General features: G+C 33.0%; 1 protein-coding gene across 1 annotated transcript in view; it reads right to left on the bottom strand.

Annotated features, from left to right (window-relative positions):
• LOC103605823 (acyl-CoA synthetase short-chain family member 3, mitochondrial-like) overlaps window positions 1-17963 on the bottom strand; it is a gene marked incomplete at its 3' end in the record, with an annotated part of 109719 nt that overhangs the window by 34433 nt on the left and 57323 nt on the right. The window contains exon 9 of the mRNA XM_008590444.1: window positions 10797-10948. Within this exon, the coding sequence (XP_008588666.1) occupies window positions 10797-10948 (152 nt within the window). The remainder of the gene's footprint in view (window positions 1-10796; window positions 10949-17963) is intronic.

Here is a 17963-nt window from a genome sequence, read left to right on the forward strand (position 1 = left end):
CCATAGCAGTGGAGAATAGAGAGGAAGTCCATGATTTATTGGCTAAAGTCGCTGAGAGGAACTCTGAAGATGGGGAGAAGGTGTTACAAATGGATAGCATGAACTTCAGTAGAAGACAGGCTATTAAACGAATTATCAAGTTCTCATGTTACCAACTTTACTTTAATATCCTCTATAATTTTTATAGATAATCTTGGCCCAAAGATGCATTTGGACTCAATTATGGAAAAAAGGTGAGAGTTTAACTATTCTACATAAAATCCTGGTAGCAGACAAGCTATTGAAAACACATGTTAATTAATTTCTGAGTATAAATGAGTCACTGATAAATGACATCTATACTTGAAGTGCTACCAGCTGAAATTATTTATGGTAATTCTCATCTATATATGAGGCTATCTATACATAAGGGTGTCAAAAGAGGTTTTAGTTAATTTGTGTAAAACACTCAATGTACTGTTATTGCTCCACGTGTTTTCTGAGAAAAAAAAATCACCATCTGCTAATAGAGAGAGATTCAGGAAATAAAATTATCTTATCACAATATCTAATTTTTTAGAATTATGTAATTAGACCCTGAGGATTACTTAGATTTGTGTGGTCCAATTGAAATATAATATGAACCATAAATGCAAGAAATACCTGTAGTTTAAAATTTTCTAATAGCCATATTCAGAAAAGTAAAAAGAGGCCAAATTAGTTTTAATAATATATTTTATTAAAACAAATATATCCACAATATTATTATTTAAACTTTTAATCAATATAAAAATTACTAGTGAGATATATTCCAGTCTTGTTTTCATACTAAGTCTCAATTTGGACTTACTACATTTCAGGAGCTCTATAGCTACATGTGGCTACCATATGAGACAGTGAGGAGGTGCGCCGTGACTTTCTGAAGGAGCAACAAAGTTGTTATACTGGTCTAGACAAACACAAGTTTTAACTTAATACTAAATATGCAACTTCTTCTCAAACAATTATGTCAATAATTTCTTCTGACTTGGATGTGTGTGCATATGCATGTCTGAGTACAAATGTCATTTTACTATTTAATGTTTCTATAAATAGGCTGTTACCACAACAGCCTTGCAAAATTTAGGATTTATATTGGTTCAATAAGCAGGCATATTTATAAGACTTCAAATAATAATACAATGCACTGTCAAAAATAAAGATTGAGTAGTTGCCCAGTAACATATTTCCCATCTACATATCCAAATTATCTAGGAGCCACCCTTTAACATGATAAGTACCAAAGGCAAAATTTAAATGTCCTAGTAAAGACAAAGAAGCATAACTTCAAATTTCATATGAGAAAAAAACCTATTACTAGCTCTTGCTAAGAAATCATTTGGGTAATTTTGGTGAGTAGCCTCTCACAGCATGCATCTTCTCTTGGCCAAATAAACTACAATTAATCTAATTAATCTAATTAATTGATTATAATAATAAATGATGCATTAGCACTGAGTTCTTACCTGATGGAAATTTTCATCATTATATATATTTAAATTTAGTATTTATTACTATGGTTTTGCAGTGAAACTCTGTTGCTTTTTTTTTTTCCTAGATTGAAATTACATTAGTGTCATTATGGCAGCAATCTTCATGCTGACACTATTATAAACAAAATAGAAAGGTATGATATTCCATAATGGAGGTTAAAAGTGACATCTGGCTTCCCTGAAAATGAGAAATCCCTCCCATTTCCACAAGATCAATTTATCATTTGCTGAAAGCAGAAGAAAATTTGTGAGATTATTAGTGACTTAGAAAAATGTCCAAGTAATGCAGATGATTCATTTCCCTAAATACACTAGAAATTATCAATCTATTTTGGTATTGAAATTCTTCAAACTGCCAAAAAATTATTGTTATTTTATCAATTACAGACTGCCAATTTAAACACGGCAAACCTAAAAACAGCTTAGGAATAAGACATGACTAGTGAAACAATTTAAAATCTTGTGATAAATATTTTATCAAATATTATTTAACACCCAATTCCCCTTAGTAAATAAAACTATGCTATGGATTTGCTATTTTTGTGATTATAACAATATTGAAAAAAAATCTTACTATAATTCTACAATTTAAAGTTATCTTAGGCATGAGTTATCAATTTTTTTTTGTTCTTGAATAAATGACTTTATTTTTTCAATTTTTTAAAATTTTTGAATTGAAACATGATTGATTATACATAATTATATGGTACAGAGTTGACTATCAGTATTTATGTACATATGTGATGATCAAATCAATATTATTAGCACTTCATCATTACAAATCATGACTATTCTTTGTGTCCCTTACCCAATTACTTCCTAACCCCCTCCCCTTCTCCCTTTTCTACCTCTAGTAACTATAGGACTGTTGTCTCCTGAAAGTTCAAAATTTTATTGTGGTCCTTCCTGTCTTTCTTTCTTTTCTTTCTTTTCTTCCTTCTTTCTCTCTTTCTTCCTTTTTTTCTTAGCTCCCACTTATGAGTGAGAACATGCAGTATTTCTCTTTTTGTGCCTGGCTTATTTCACTTGGGAAATTTCTCCAAGTTCATCCATGTTTCTGCAAATGAAGGAATTTCATTATTTTTTTTATTGCTGAGTCCATTGTGTGTATGTGTGTGTGTGTGTGTGTGGGTATATATATATATATATGACATTTTCCTTATATAAACCACATTGTATGTATATATACCACATCTGTGTGTGTGTGTGTGTGTGTATATATATATATATATATATATATATATGACATTTTCCTTATATAAACCACATTGTATGTATATATACCACATTTTCCTTACCCAGTCATCCTTCAATAGATGTTTTGTTTGGTTCCATATCTTGGCTAAAAAAGTTTAGTGGTTTAGTAACATTTTCAACAGTTAGATTTCTTATTAATGACCTTGACATTATTTTATTAATAATACAAAGGCATTAATATTCCATATTGAAAATTTTTTAAATATGTTTTGTTTAAAAAACACATTTGACTAAAGTTAAAATTAACCATTTCCACATGGCAATATGGGCTCTCTCGAAAATAAATTTAGCTAAGTTAATTACATGTACTCTAAATCTACACTGTACAATATGGTAGCTACTAGAAACATGGGGCTATTTAAAATTTAAATTAGTTAAAATTGTGAAAATTTAAAGTGTCAATTTCTCAGTAATATTAATCTCATTTCAGGAGTTTGATAGTCACGTGTGGCTAATGCCTACCATATTGTAGAGCTCAGTTTTATCGGTGAGTGCTGTCCTAGATTATTATTGACTAATTAAATGTGTGGGTAATATTCTGATGATGATAATACATGGAAAGTTGAAACTGTTTTCAAATCTGTAATACTAAAAACATAAACGGAAAGATAATATACAATATAAAGAACAGGAAAAAAATGGAGAGGAGAAAAAATTAATGAGTTATGAGACCTATTCACATTTCCCCAATTTTATATAAAATTGAGCACGATTTTATTTGAGACTCAGATGAAGCTGAACATTAAGCAAAATGAAACAGAAAAATGGTAATGTTGAACTAATTTTAGTTCAAAATAAGGAGTAAGCTACATAAAACTGGATAAAAAGATAAAGACAAATGTGTTGAAGAATTTCCAGGTAATAAAGTAGGAACAGAAGAAAACTAAAGTGAATATTTCTTTCAAGGTCCATAAACTACTAAACAAGCAAAATTACTCTTCACTTGTGCCAACAGATGCTAAATAAAAATAAATTATTTCAGTGATGCCTCATCAACTCCTGGTTCACATGACAGATCATCATTATTTTTTGACATCAGTATTTCTAAGGTTATCTCCATCATTTTCCTTCATTCTATTTTCTTCTACTTACTCCTCACTAGAATTCACTTTTAAAATGTAAAGACACTAGTCAATATTACACACTTATTTGCCTCTTTTATCAATGGCCAGCTAGCCTTTTGCCCAACAATCTCTCAAATACAATCAGAAAAGCTGGACAAAAATATTTTTAAAAAGAAGCACTTTTGAAAGCATCAGAGAACTAAAAGGTCAATGAGCATTTGAGGCATTAACACTCCAAAGGAGAAATGTATAGGGAAGTTGGCCTGATATTGACTTGCTGTTTTTCCCTCTCCAGCCATTGGCCAATTGGCAAACAGTAGTTGAAAAGCTGAGAGACTAACAAAAACTGTGTAGGTGACAGGCTCAGAAACTCAACAGTCATTTAGGCCATCATAATTTCTTGGGAAAGGAAAGTTGTAGTTCAAAATTCACAATGAAAAAGGGAAAAAGGGGTGCTGTAAAACACCCACGTGGTCAGTTGAAACACTTAAGAGGTACACCCTAATGATAGAGGAAAATTGGGAAAAAAAATAGCCTTCTCAAATATTAAAGACTAGCTTCAAATTAGCTAAATTCCTAATTAGATGATAGTGATCTTCTCTTAAGATAATCACCTGCTGGGCCAGCCCGGTGGCACACTGGAGAGTGTGCCACTTGGGAGCGCGGTGGCGCTCCCACATTAAAGACTAGCTTCAAATTAGCTAAATTCCTAATTAGATGACAGTGATCTTCTCTTAAGATAATCACCTGCTGGGCCAGCCCGGTGGCGCACTGGAGAGTGTGCCACTTGGGAGCGCGGTGGCGCTCCCACCGAGGGTTCGGATCCCATGTGGAGACCGGTTCCTGCTCACTGGCTGAGCGTGGTGCGGGCACAACACCGAGGGTTGTGATTCCGTTGCCGGTCCCCGGTACGGGCGCAACACTGAGGGTTGCAATCCCGTTACCGGTCAGTAAAAAAGGGAAAAAAAAAAATCACCTGCTAAAATAAAAATCATTCTGTGGGTATATAACAACGCCCACAGTCTCAAAGTAGATAAATATTTTTTTCATAACAAAAAATTAAAAGGCAAATGTAAACAATAAAACCATTGATCATAGCGTAAAACTTCTTTTAATAAATCTAAGAAAATATATGTAATACTTTCACACAATAATTGAAAAATCATTAATGAGAGAAATTAAAGTTGTAAATAAATAAATATATGTGCTATAAACATGAATTGGAAGACATGTTAACATGTCAATTTTCACTTCATTAGTCTATGAATTCAATTGTAATCTCAAACACAATCCCAGCAGATTCTGTGATTGTGTGTCAAATAGGCCAATAGAACAGAAATATAGGCAAGAAACAAGCCAAGGATATGTGGGCACCGTCATGACAAAAGTGGTGCTACAGAACAGTGGGGAAAGGATGGCCATTGAAATAAATGAAATTGTTTAAGTGGATATATATAAGGAAAAAATAAATCTTCGCCCCCTACTTCATGTCATATACAAAAATTAATTCCAGATAGATTATTGTTCTAAGTTAGAAATGTAAAATAAAGATTAGAGAAAATAACATAAAAGAATAACTCCTGACCTTAGAATAGGTGAAATGTTCTTAAATAGGATGCAAAAAAACACCAACCATAAAGAAATATTAATGATAAGACAAATCCTTTCATCAAAAGTGATCATTAAGATAGTGAAAAAGAAATTCAAACCACAAATTGGAGAAAAATGTTGTAATGCATATAGTTAACAAAGGATTTGAATCCAAAATATATGAAAAACTCCTACAAATCAATGAGAAAGAAAAAAATAAAATTTGCAAAAGACTTCACAAAATAGGATTTTCAAATGGCCAAAACATGAAAAAGTGGTCAATCTCATTAATAACCCTAATTAAACAATAATGTGATATCATCACATGACAATCAGAATGGTCAAGATTTTGAAAACTGACAATATCACACTCTGGTGAAAACAGGGAAATTCTAGAACAATCATACATTGCAAATGGGTGTGTAACTTAGTGCAACAATTTTGGAAAACTGTCTGACATACTCTGTAATCAAGCTATTACACTCAACAATTATATGTATGTATGTACACCAAAAAGATATGTACTATTAATGCTGCATTTTGTAACAGCTCTCAAATTGGAAACAACCAAAAACCATTCAGCTGCTGACCTCATATAAGTACAGAATACAATGGTGGTAACTGAGGACTGAGGTGGTTGTGGGGAGGATGAGTTGGGGAGATGTTGTTCAAAGGATACAAAATTTCAGTCAGATTGGAGGAATAGATTCAAGAGATCTGTTAGACAACATGGTTACTATAGTTAATAATATAATGTATTCTTGAAAAATGTAAAGAGCAAATGTAAAGTGTTTTGATGACAAAAAATGATAACTATGTGAGGTAAGGAATATGTTAATTAACTAGATTTAGTCATTCCACAATAAAATCTTTCAGTTTGACAATTATTCTCCCTCAGCCTTTTGAACATCTTAATCCATTGTCTTTTGGCCTCTCTTGGCATCAGTTTGATTTTCTGGTGAGTCTCTTTGGCAGTTTATTAGATTTTCTCTATAGCTTTAATTGATGTTCTGAAATTTAAAAATGACGTGTCCAAAGTGAATTTACTCAGACTTAACCTGCTTGGTACTTGGATAGCACTTTCTATCTGGTACTCACGTCATCTTCAATTTTGCAATATTCTTTTTTTTTTTTTCCTTTTTGTCTTTTTTGCTGACCAGTAACGGGATCTCAACCCTCGGTGTTGCACCCGCACCGCGCTCAACCAGTGAGCGGGAACTGGTCTCCACATGGGATCCAAACCCTCGGCGGGAGTGCCGCTGCACTCCCAAGAGGCGCACTCTCCAGTGCGCCACCGGGCCGGCCCTGCAATATTCTTAATTATTGGCTTTCAACTATCTTTTTTTTTAACAATCCTTCCTTTCTCTTTTTCTGAAATTTCTATTAGATGCACTTGCATCTTTTTACTCTTCCCTCCAAGTCTCTTAACTGTTCTTTCAGACTTTTTACTCTTTTTTATCTCTGTACTGCATTCTGGGTAATTTCCTTAATACTATCTTGTACTTTTTAATAGATTCTTTCACTATGTACTTCTATTTATTTTATTTAATTAGTTTACACCATCTACTGCATTTCTTATAGTAATTTGTTCACAGCCATTACATTTTTAATAATTTTAAGTGAAAGTTATTACTTTAGGACTTTGATTATCCTTAACATTCCTATTTTCAAGTTTGATTTGACTGTACTAACTGTTCTAACTGCTAAAGCATTAGATTTCCTCATATGTTTTAAAATCTCATTTTTCATGCTCTTTTTGAAAGTATGGTTCTTTGTTTAATTTTTCTTTCTTTTTTTTTTCTTTGCACTCTCTACTGAACTTTAAGTGTGTATTTATTTTTTTTATTGGTTATGAGTATTCATGAGATACAAAGCTGATTGTCACCCCTCATGCCCGTGATGTGGAGGCCAGGTTCATACCAGCTGTATACCCATAACCACAAATTGCATTTGTTTAATTTTTATTTCTCTGGCTCTCTTTCCTTTGCTCATCCTTTCTGTCAAATAGGTACAGTGACATAAGTATCCCCCAAGGTCCAATGACAGGTGGGCAGTATAGTTCAGTCTCCAGTTACTGGAACTGTCTCATTCAGACCCCTAGACCAAATCTTGCCGTAAGTCACAGTCCTGGAAAATGACTGACATCCATTATTGACAGCCTCCTTTCATACAGGGAGAGTTACACCCCAGCCCATCTTCAGGCACTGAGCTGACTGATTCCATGGTCAAAGCAGGGAAATACTGAATCCCTACCATGCTGCCAATGCCTGCTCATATACCTAGCAAGCCTCTGCTTTCAGCCACCTCACCACTTTGTAAATCTATTCCATTTCTAGTCCACAGAAATGTTAATCTTATTTTTGAGCTATCTCTGGTGCTCTGTTTTTTCTCTTTTGTATTATCTTTCATTGCTATGTAATTGGAAAAGAAGAGCTCCATCAAAGAATTAGTTGTCATGATATCTTGAACGGAAGTGCCAGCACTGAATTTTTCTAACTTGATTAAAATTGAATTAGGAGACCGTGAGGAAGTAAGTCACTATGATGTAATGAAAAAGAGTAGTAAATTAGAAAGCAGAAGGTAACAATAATAAAGACAGTCTATGTTAAGAACTATTCCAAATGACTTGCTTAGATTACTTCCCTTTGATTTTCATTATACCCCCATACTGCTACCACCCTATGTTCCAAACAACGACAAAAACCCTGAAGAACAGAGAGGTATAATATAAATTTCCTGAGGTCACATAGCTCCAAAACGGTACATTTGAACCTGGTAAGTGTAACTCCAGAGTGAGAATCTTTACTAAATCATATTGCCTAGTTCCAACTTTGCCCAGAGTAGCTTTGTAATCCTGGGGATATTATTTCACCTCTCAGTGACAAAGTTTTATCATCTGTGAAATGAGATGATTACACCAGATGACTTTTAAACTAGTTTTTCAAACTCTAGTCATCTATGATACTACATTAAAATGAATTCACAGTTCTGGTTAGCTTCCTACTACAGAGTAGCCTCATAAATCTATTTGGGGAAGTGAAATTTTTGGAAAACCTTCCTATTTATTTTTAAATAATCTTTTAATGAGATATGCAACACATTTTAAAGGAAAACTTCATCATTTAAAATGATCTGTAAAAGAAGACATAAAAAAAACTCTGCACATTATGTGCCTACAATGATGATGTCTAGTGAAGGTCAACTCAGTAAGTATAAAATGTCTTGAACATAAATTTAAAACTAAGTGTATAGTTGTATGAGAAGACTTGAGTTTTCATCTTCATTCAGTCTCTAATCCATACTTAACCTTTTTGAAACTCAGTTTCCTTGCTTTTAAAATAAAATAATAAGACGTTTGAGATCCTTCCTGTTTCTAACATTCTCTTAGTCTACAAGTGAGAATCGATTAAAGTAGTTCAGTAATGGTATGATTTACATAGACCAAAAATATAAAAAGGAAAATATACGTTTGAGATCCTTCCTGTTTCTAACATTCTCTTAGTCTACAAGTGAGAATCTATTAAAGTAGTTCAGTAATGGTATGATTTACATAGACCAAAAATATAAAAAGGAAAATATACTTTTATCGTATGAATGACAAAATCCCTGAGTTAAGTTAGTTTTTTAATTTACCTCTTATAGGAAAAATACACCTGGGGTATTTAGTTAAGAATGTTGGTCCTACTCAGACTGTCTGCCTGAGTTAGTTTTTTTTCTAGAGTTTTTTAAACTGTCTGGTCTTAACTTTACTCTAACAGGGATGCTTTGATGATTAAATGAGATAAGAAACTTATATTGTTTGTGTCTAGCATATTGTAAGTAATCAGTAAGTGTTTGTATATATTAATAGTAGCTATTTGAATAGCTTGAGGGTATTTGTCGAGTCTGCATTCCTAAATATCTGTTAAAATCAGATGTACACACCATCTTCAATAACTTGCTTACCCAGACACAAAGGGGCATAATCATGGGAGTTTCTTGTAATTTCACTTATACTAAAATCTCATACTCTGTGTCTATATGTCTCTGTTTGAAAAGAGTGATTTAGTGAGCATTTGGTATTGCTTGATGTTTTATACACTAGGTAAAGTAGAAATGGTTTCTGCCTTCACACTGGAGGATGACATCTAAAAACAGATGTACAAATGGGAAAAGAAGACACAGCAAAAGTGAGACCTTAGCTTGCTGGTCACACAACTTCATGCCCTGCAATCAGGGTGCACTTGTCAGTAAAGAGACACTGCAGGAGCTACAACCACTGTTTTTTCAAAATCCCTGGAATTTTCTTAAGGTGCGTAGACATACATATTCTAAGAGGTTTTGATCAAAATCTATTTTTCTCTCCTTTGGGCTGAAGTGGAGGAATCTAAATTAGTTGTAAATTAAAGAGCAAAAAGAGGGTGAATAAATATTATAATAGAAGACATACATTTTAAATACACCCTTTTATTTTAATAAGTGCATTCTTTATATTATAAATACAATTTTCTATAAATCCTGATCTACTTTTTTGTAAAATAAAAAAAGAGAAAAAAGAAACCAGTGAAACTACTAACCATACCTAAATTGAAAGCTTCTTTCTTATATTTGCAGTTTAATGTATGATATCTATTTTAATTTCTTTGGGCTATAGGAACATACAATTCAAATACTCTGGCATTTAAGTTAAAATTAAGGCCTTAATTTAAGCCTACTTTTTGATTTGAAGAGACCACAAAATCTTTGTTGTTTTTTAGTTTATAATAGATAGTGACCTATTTCGAAGAGGTTCAATGAGAATTGATGTTGGAAACTGCCGTGAAGATACAAATTGCTATAATTATCTTTGAATATACACATCATTAAACTAGAATGGATGTCAATAAACCAGCCAAAAATAAATCTAAACTATTCATAGCACATTATTGCAAAACAAAAGTAAAATAATTTCCTTCACTCTTTCAACAAATAAAATTTGGACTATAATTTTCACATTTTTATCTGTATACATAAATTTAAATAATATTTTCTCTCCATTTAAATCATTATTTTCAAAAGACAGATGCTATATTTGTGTACACATATATGTATTCATGCATTTTAAGTCATAATCAGCATTTTTCTTTTTAAGAAAAATATAACCATTGTAGTTTTAAAAAGAGAAATATTTTGGTTAGATGTGAACTGAAATGAACATGATATATTAAAAATCTCTACAGTATAGTTAAAATCCCAAATATTTCAAAGTTATGTTTACAAGAATCAGTCTCAATAACATTCAGAATCTTTTCTCTCTTCACATAAAGGTATCATAGTAATAGAAAAAATATAATGTTGAGTTACTCATTCTGATTGCAGTTTTTAATGTAATTTGCCCTGTGCATCCCGACTTCACCTTGTCAGAGAGTACTGCTTCCCCAAGGCTGCCCCAGGGTCCTGTTGACGGATTGCTCTAATTGCAGTCGGTGCTGTAAACAAGGCAGCTACTCCATGCTCCGCAAGCACACGAAAATAAGCGCCAGCATCTGGTGTTCCCACAGGCTTCCCCTATGATGAGATTCATTTAAAATGTCACTGGGTAAAATGTCTCATATTTCATTGACAATTCAATGCCTCTACATTTAACACAGCCTTATTAATAAAATGGGGTTCTCAACAGATCTTAGTTTTCCAACATTCCCATATTCTATCATAAATAAAACAAAGCAAATGCCCAGGATCAGAGAGGCTGTCTGCTCCATTTATGGCATTCTAAAAGCTTTAAAATTGGAATTTTTCTTTTCTCACATTTTGAAGATAAAAAACAGGAAACATATACCACACTCAAATTAAAAACATAAAACATTCTTCTATTTGCCAAGAAGTTAAATATATTGTTTTGTGTGGTACAGTAAATGAAGAAGCATGGTTGTTATGAATTTTTAACATTTAACACATTTTTTTCGTCATCATACAGTATTAAAAATGACAACAGCAATTCTCAAAACATTTGAGAAAAGAGAAAAATATGAAACCATAGTGATTCCTGAGCAATGACCTTTTCAGTTCCAAGGAAAGTAACTTCTATGAATTAAAAAAAAAAAATCCAAAATTCATGTTTTCCACTGCCTCAAAATGACATTACACATACTCATTGGAAAAATCATGCAGAGAAATCAAACAATTTTGAAAAACTATACAATTAAAAAAATCACAAAGCATTTTAAATTGATGTTTCTGCAAAGTGGAAAATGAGCAAGTTATTGAAATACGTCAATAACTCTGCAAAAATTCTAAGTGACCCATAACATCTATCTTGGCCCAGCCATCTCTCCTCATCCTTCAATCCATTCTCATAACTGCTACCTTTTCCTATGTTTCTAAGGCAAGGTGCCTGGAATGTGAATATATTTTATGCAAAAATATACATATTTCAAAATCAAATTCTTTTGGTAGAAGTTGGGGTAAACAAAAGAAAACAAGCTTCTTATCTTAGATCATTTCTTGAAGCCATAAAATTGTTAAAGTACATCAAGAATTTCCAAAAGATAGCTAACAGTCTATAACATTTCCTAAACTTCTCTGACCAAATCCCCCACCTGAGCTTTCAAGGATTTTATATTCAGGAAAATACACGCAAAAAACACTAAACTAAGATAAAAATAAGAAAGAATTTACTAGTAGGAAACTCAGAGATCTCCCCAAACAGAGAATAATATAAAGAGTGGATGATAAGTATGAGGTAGACCATAGCTGTTCAATAATTTAGATTCAAAATCCACTTCTTTTTTTTTTTTTTTTTGTCCTTTTTGAGACTGGCCGCACCGCGCTCAGCCAGTGAGCACTGTGAGTGCACTGGTCATCCCTACATAGGATCCGAACCCGCGCCATGGGCTTGGCCCTCAATATCCACTTCTAACTGGATCTTCAATAGGGCACTATTTACTTTTAATTTTTATTTTTCCCACGGGCTTGGCCTTCAATATCCACTTCTAACTGGATCTTCAATAGGGCACTATTTACTTTTAATTTTTATTTTTCAGTGGTTGTCCTTAATTTCTTTAGTGTAATTATGTTTCCTCTTTTAAAAAAATAAATACTTTAGGCCTTTTTTATATTCTATTGCTTTCTCACTTGCTTATTTAACACACAAAAAAGTATTTGTTGTACCTAAAAATTCACTTTATTACCATAATTATCTCAAAGTACTTAACTTCAATTTATTTCATTCCCATTCATACATTTTAGCTCATTCAAATTGAATTCAAATTCAAATTCAAATTTCTAGTCACAATCTGGCAACACATGTACATAACTTTGCTCAAATTTTGAAGCCTTGAGCACATCTTTCTGAAATGAATCAATAACTTTATTTTTTCCTAACAAAGCAAGGTAAACATTTTACTTTTATTTCCTCAAAATGTCTTAGGTACTATTCAGTCCCTTGAGCACTAGGTTGTGACTTGGGAAACTTGATCTAACCCACATAAAAATGATTTGTTCACTGACCTTATACAATTGACTTGCCCTGTGCTTCCATTTTCTTGCCAGCTAAATAAGAATAAATCACTTTGCCAATATTTCATCGATAAGCTAAAAGCTCTGAGATAATATTTTTAAAAAGTTTGACCTCCAACAAAGAAAGATATTACATAACCAGTTGAAGTTGAATTCCACTACAGTGTCAGTGTCAGGGGACAATGACAATATAACTTAATATCATTAAAGGGTGATATTAGTGTCATCATGAAAATGCTATACTAATATGACTTCCTACATAACGGACACAATTTGATATATTTAAATGTATTCAATTAATTATGTTTAATTATACTAAGAAAGACAAAGTATTAGAAATATTAATAAAAACTATATCATATTTTTAATAAATAACATGAAATTATAACTACTATTGCAAGTCTCACCCTGTACCAAATTTCCTTCAATATTATATTTATTGAAAATAAAAATATTGATGACATAACATTAATACTAGGAAAATAAGGAACTGATGCATAAAATATCACAATGTTCCTTTGTGAGCTAGTAGAATTCAATAAAGTTGAGTTGTTTTGCATCTTATTGTCCAATCCCCAGAAGATAATCTGATGTTATGAATAAAAAGATTTCCTATTTTAATATTTATATGTTTTACTTTATTTTCTTATGAACTTCTGTTTGATTTCAAATTTAATTAAAACATAATTATGATATCAAAGAAATTACCTTTTCCAAAATATCCTGCTGATATTAAGTCCTGAATGATGTAACCACATCAGTTAATATAACGTGGCACAGAACAAGATCTTTCATCAGAAACTATTGTTCAAGTACAAGTAATAATAAAGTAGGTAGTGTTGGTATATTTGTTCAATTAGTCAATATTTATTGAGCATCTACCATGGATTAGACTCTATTCTAAATCTTGAGAACAATTTTTTTGAATAAGCCAGGTAATGAATGTCCTGCTCTAATGGAACTTACAGCCTCTTAAGTAAGAGAGAGTATGTATGTGCATGTGTGTGACAATGTTATTCAAAATTACATAGCAGATGCGTCAAACTATTTGTATTTATTAAAGGGAAGGCATACAGTAATAATCATAGGACTTGTACGTTCACAGCACCTAACACTAGTAGCTTCAGAAGACCAAAGCAAAGCCTATAAGCATCTTTCATTATGAACACTACATAAAAGTGACTGAATGGCTTACTGATTTTATTGAACACTCTTCTTCCCTGCCCTCCTGCATATGCCACACACAGAAAAGCACACACACTCACGATAAATATAATTTCTTTACAATGCTTTTTAAAAGTAGCCAGTAACAAACTAAGCATACTGAGCTCCCTGGAGAAAATGACACTGATACCAGAACTTGCAATAGCCCAAATGATATTCAATTTAAGAATAAGAAGATTCTAAGATTGTAGGGATTTTAAATAAACAACATATGCACCAAAAGCAATAATGCAACTAAAACGTAGCAACTTAGGGCCGACCCTGTGGCGCACTCGGGAGAGTGCGGTGCTGGGAGCACAGTGGTGCTCCCGCCGCAGGTTCGGATCCTGTATAGGGATGGCCGGTGCACTCACTGGCTGAGCGCGGTGCGGGCGACACCAGGCCAAGGGTTGCGATCCCCTTACCGGTCACAAAAAGGACAAAAAAAAAAAAAAAAAAAAAGTAGCAACTTAGAAACTCTTCAAACTCAAATCAATGTCATTACCATTTGTTTTTTTTTAAACCCCTTCCCCAAACTAAAGTCTGATTATTGGTTGCTACTTAGACATCAGAAGCAGAAAGTGATATCTCCAAAGGTAAAGCAGAGATTCTAAGCTGTAAGCTGTTAGAAATCATGATTTTTTAACATCAAAGATTGGTAAAATATCAACTGCTAATATGATTTATAGTGTGGCTAACAATGCTATAAAGCCCAGAAACCAAGAGTTATTGAAATACCTTAAAATTAACTTCCATGTATAATTCTCTACCACTTATGATTCAAGGTGTTAATATTAATGGACTACAGATGACACATCCCTGATTTAAAAACCAGGTAACATCTCAACTTCTCACAACTTTCTTACTGAAGTTAAGTTTTCAGTACAGGAAAATACAACCATTTAACAAAACAAAGATATATTTAATCACTAGAGTTAAATCTTTGAATAAAGATTTAATGAAAATTTGCATAAATTAATTATTATTAACTCTATGGTTCAGTTTATACAAGGTTTGAAGTTAAGGCTACTTGTGGTTTTGCAGACATTGACATAATCTTTGAGTCAACTGCGGTTTTTGAAGTACAAGCATACCTTGAAAAGTTCATAGAAAAATTTGTATTATCTTTTCATTTCATTTTCCATGAATTATTTGAAGTACCCTTGTACATCTGGCCTCTTTTTAAACACTGATTTTCAGAATGTCATCCAAGGCATGTTTCTATTGAGGTTCTAAGGTAACGACAGCAGCATCTCTTATCAACTAGTACTGAATTTCATTTCAGCAGACAGGTGCCGCAGAGCGTTGGCTTGTTAATTTCAGAGGAATGATGAAACTGGCAAGAGCATTTGTTGGTTCCTACTGTATGTCATTTTCCTTTATCAAAGGATGACTGTATGGGCCTACAACATTTAAACTCGAGACTTGTTAAAACATAAGCAATTCTCCAGGATATACTATTTAGTGGGAAAAAATCAAAATGCAGAATCACTGTGCATAACATTTGTACAGTATCATTTGTATAAAAAAAGGGGAAAAGACATAGCTTATCATGAATTAACTATTCTACATAAAAGATTGTCTTCAAGGAAGAGAAATTGGAAAGCTGAAAACAGTGTACAGTGATATTTTCAGTTTACCCTTTTGTAAGTTTAAAAATATGAATCAAGTGAGTATATAACCTCTTTTAAAAATGAGCTTTTTCTTCCCCAAAGTCCTTCTCTCTATAACACATTGTTTTGTACCATTAAAAAATAATAAAGCCTTATGGGATACTTGTCCTATGCCTTAACCTCCTCAGACCTAGGACTTTGTGTTATTATAGCAGACTTGAAACAACCCAGGTATAGAAAGAGAAATACTGCATGTTCTCACTCATAACCAGAAACTGAATCCATAAATAAACAAATAAACAATAAAGAGAGACAGAGAGAAAGGAAGAAAAAACAACAATCACAGCAATATGATGAACTTTTAGAAAACTAGAGGTGGAAAAGGGGATGGGGGGAGGGAGGGTCTAATGAGGAATTGCTCAACGGACACAAAAAATGATTGTTTATTGTAATGAGAAATAAGCCAACTATCCTGATCTAACCATCACACATTGTACACAAATTATTGAAACTCAACATTGCAACCTACATGTATGTATAATAAATTATCTAAAAATAATAAATAAATAAATAAATGGATAAAAATTGAAAACTTTGTAATGAATAAGCCAACTATCCTGATCTAACCATCACACATTGTACACAAATTATTGAAACTCAACATTGCAACCTACATGTATGTAAAATAAATTATCTAAAAATAATAAATAAATAAATAAATGGATAAAAATTGAAAACTTTGTAATAAATACGATCTGATTCATATCAGACTGACCTCCTTGATTGCTTGCTTGCTAGAGATTTCCCATTGTTCCACTGGCCTCACCTGTAAGGACGTACTGCCATCCTGTCTTTCCTCATCTTACTCACATCACTTTCTAATGTTCCACTAACCCAGTGGTTGTCAACCCTATATGCAGAGTAGAACTACTTGGGATGCTTTTGTACAGTATCATTTGTTTAAAAAGGAGGAAAGACATTGCTTATACCTAAATTAACTATTGCACATAAAAGATTGACTGCCTTCAAAGGAGATAAATTGGAAAGTTGAGTTGCTACTGTGTGTCATTTGCCTTTATTAAGGAATGACTATTTGGTCCCCAGTCCCAGAGATTCTGAATCAATTGGTCTTGAGTTGGGCCGGGCATTGTTGTGTTTTAACGGTGAAGTATTGTAATCTACAGGCAGGGTTTAAAACTAATATATCATCTTTAGATAGGCACTACTTGAGAAAAGGATATTTTTTATAGCTCACCTGCCTGGTTGCTTTATTGGATGAACCCAGAATTTAACACTAGCCATTAATAATTTTTTCCATCTCTTATAAATAAACTCGATAAGTCCAAGTATTAACAAACAAATATACTGATCATTGAAATCTAACTGTAGGAGACCACATACAGAAGAAATAATTGTGTAAAAGTACCTCATTGTGCCAAATTCTTTATGGCAAAGATTTTCTCTTTAAACCTTCAAAGATTTTTCTCTTTGACTCTGAGAAATAGCTGGGATGAAGCAAGAATGCAGGTGGCCATGTGCAGACCATAATAACATCTTTCTATTTTCTTCTCCACAGGATAGATAAGTCTCCTTAGGACTAACCTTTCAACCCCCTTTTATCAAAGGGCTGCAAATATTCTCAGTCTGAGGTCCCCAACCGACCTATCTACTTTTTCCTCCTATTACTTTATCATATGAAATTGCCATTTTGTAAATCAAAACCAGTCAAATATCAGCACTTTCACATTGTTCGAATCAATGCGTTCTATCAGCTTGCTACTTTGACAGTCCCTCTTCACTATCTTCTTGTGGTTGGTCCCACAGAGTCGCAATTCCTCAGGCTTAAGTCCGTCCCTTTCTTCAATTAAGAACATACTGTGGCTTCCAGGCCCAAGATAGTAAGACACCTTCATAGCTAAACCTCCAAGATCTTTTCATGCGTACATACATATTATACATAAATATATATAAAGTTCATGGGAAGATTCATATTGTCTTTTAATTCTATTTTTGCGTGAACTTTTTGAAGTACCCCCATATATATTTTCAAGATACGAGTGTGCTATGGTCCCAGTGTGTCCCCCAAATTTATGTGTTGGAAACTTAATTCTCAATGCATCAGTTGTGGAAGGTGGTGCCTTTTGGGCTCTGCCCTCATGAATGGATTAATGTCACTATAAGAAGGGCTTGTGGGAGTTCTATCTTGCTGTTCTGCTCTTCTGCCACATGAGGACACAGGGTTACTCCTC

This window comes from Galeopterus variegatus, unplaced genomic scaffold, assembly GCF_000696425.1.
Source record: "Galeopterus variegatus unplaced genomic scaffold, G_variegatus-3.0.2 Scaffold6103, whole genome shotgun sequence".
Classification (NCBI taxonomy): Eukaryota; Metazoa; Chordata; class Mammalia; order Dermoptera; family Cynocephalidae; genus Galeopterus; species Galeopterus variegatus.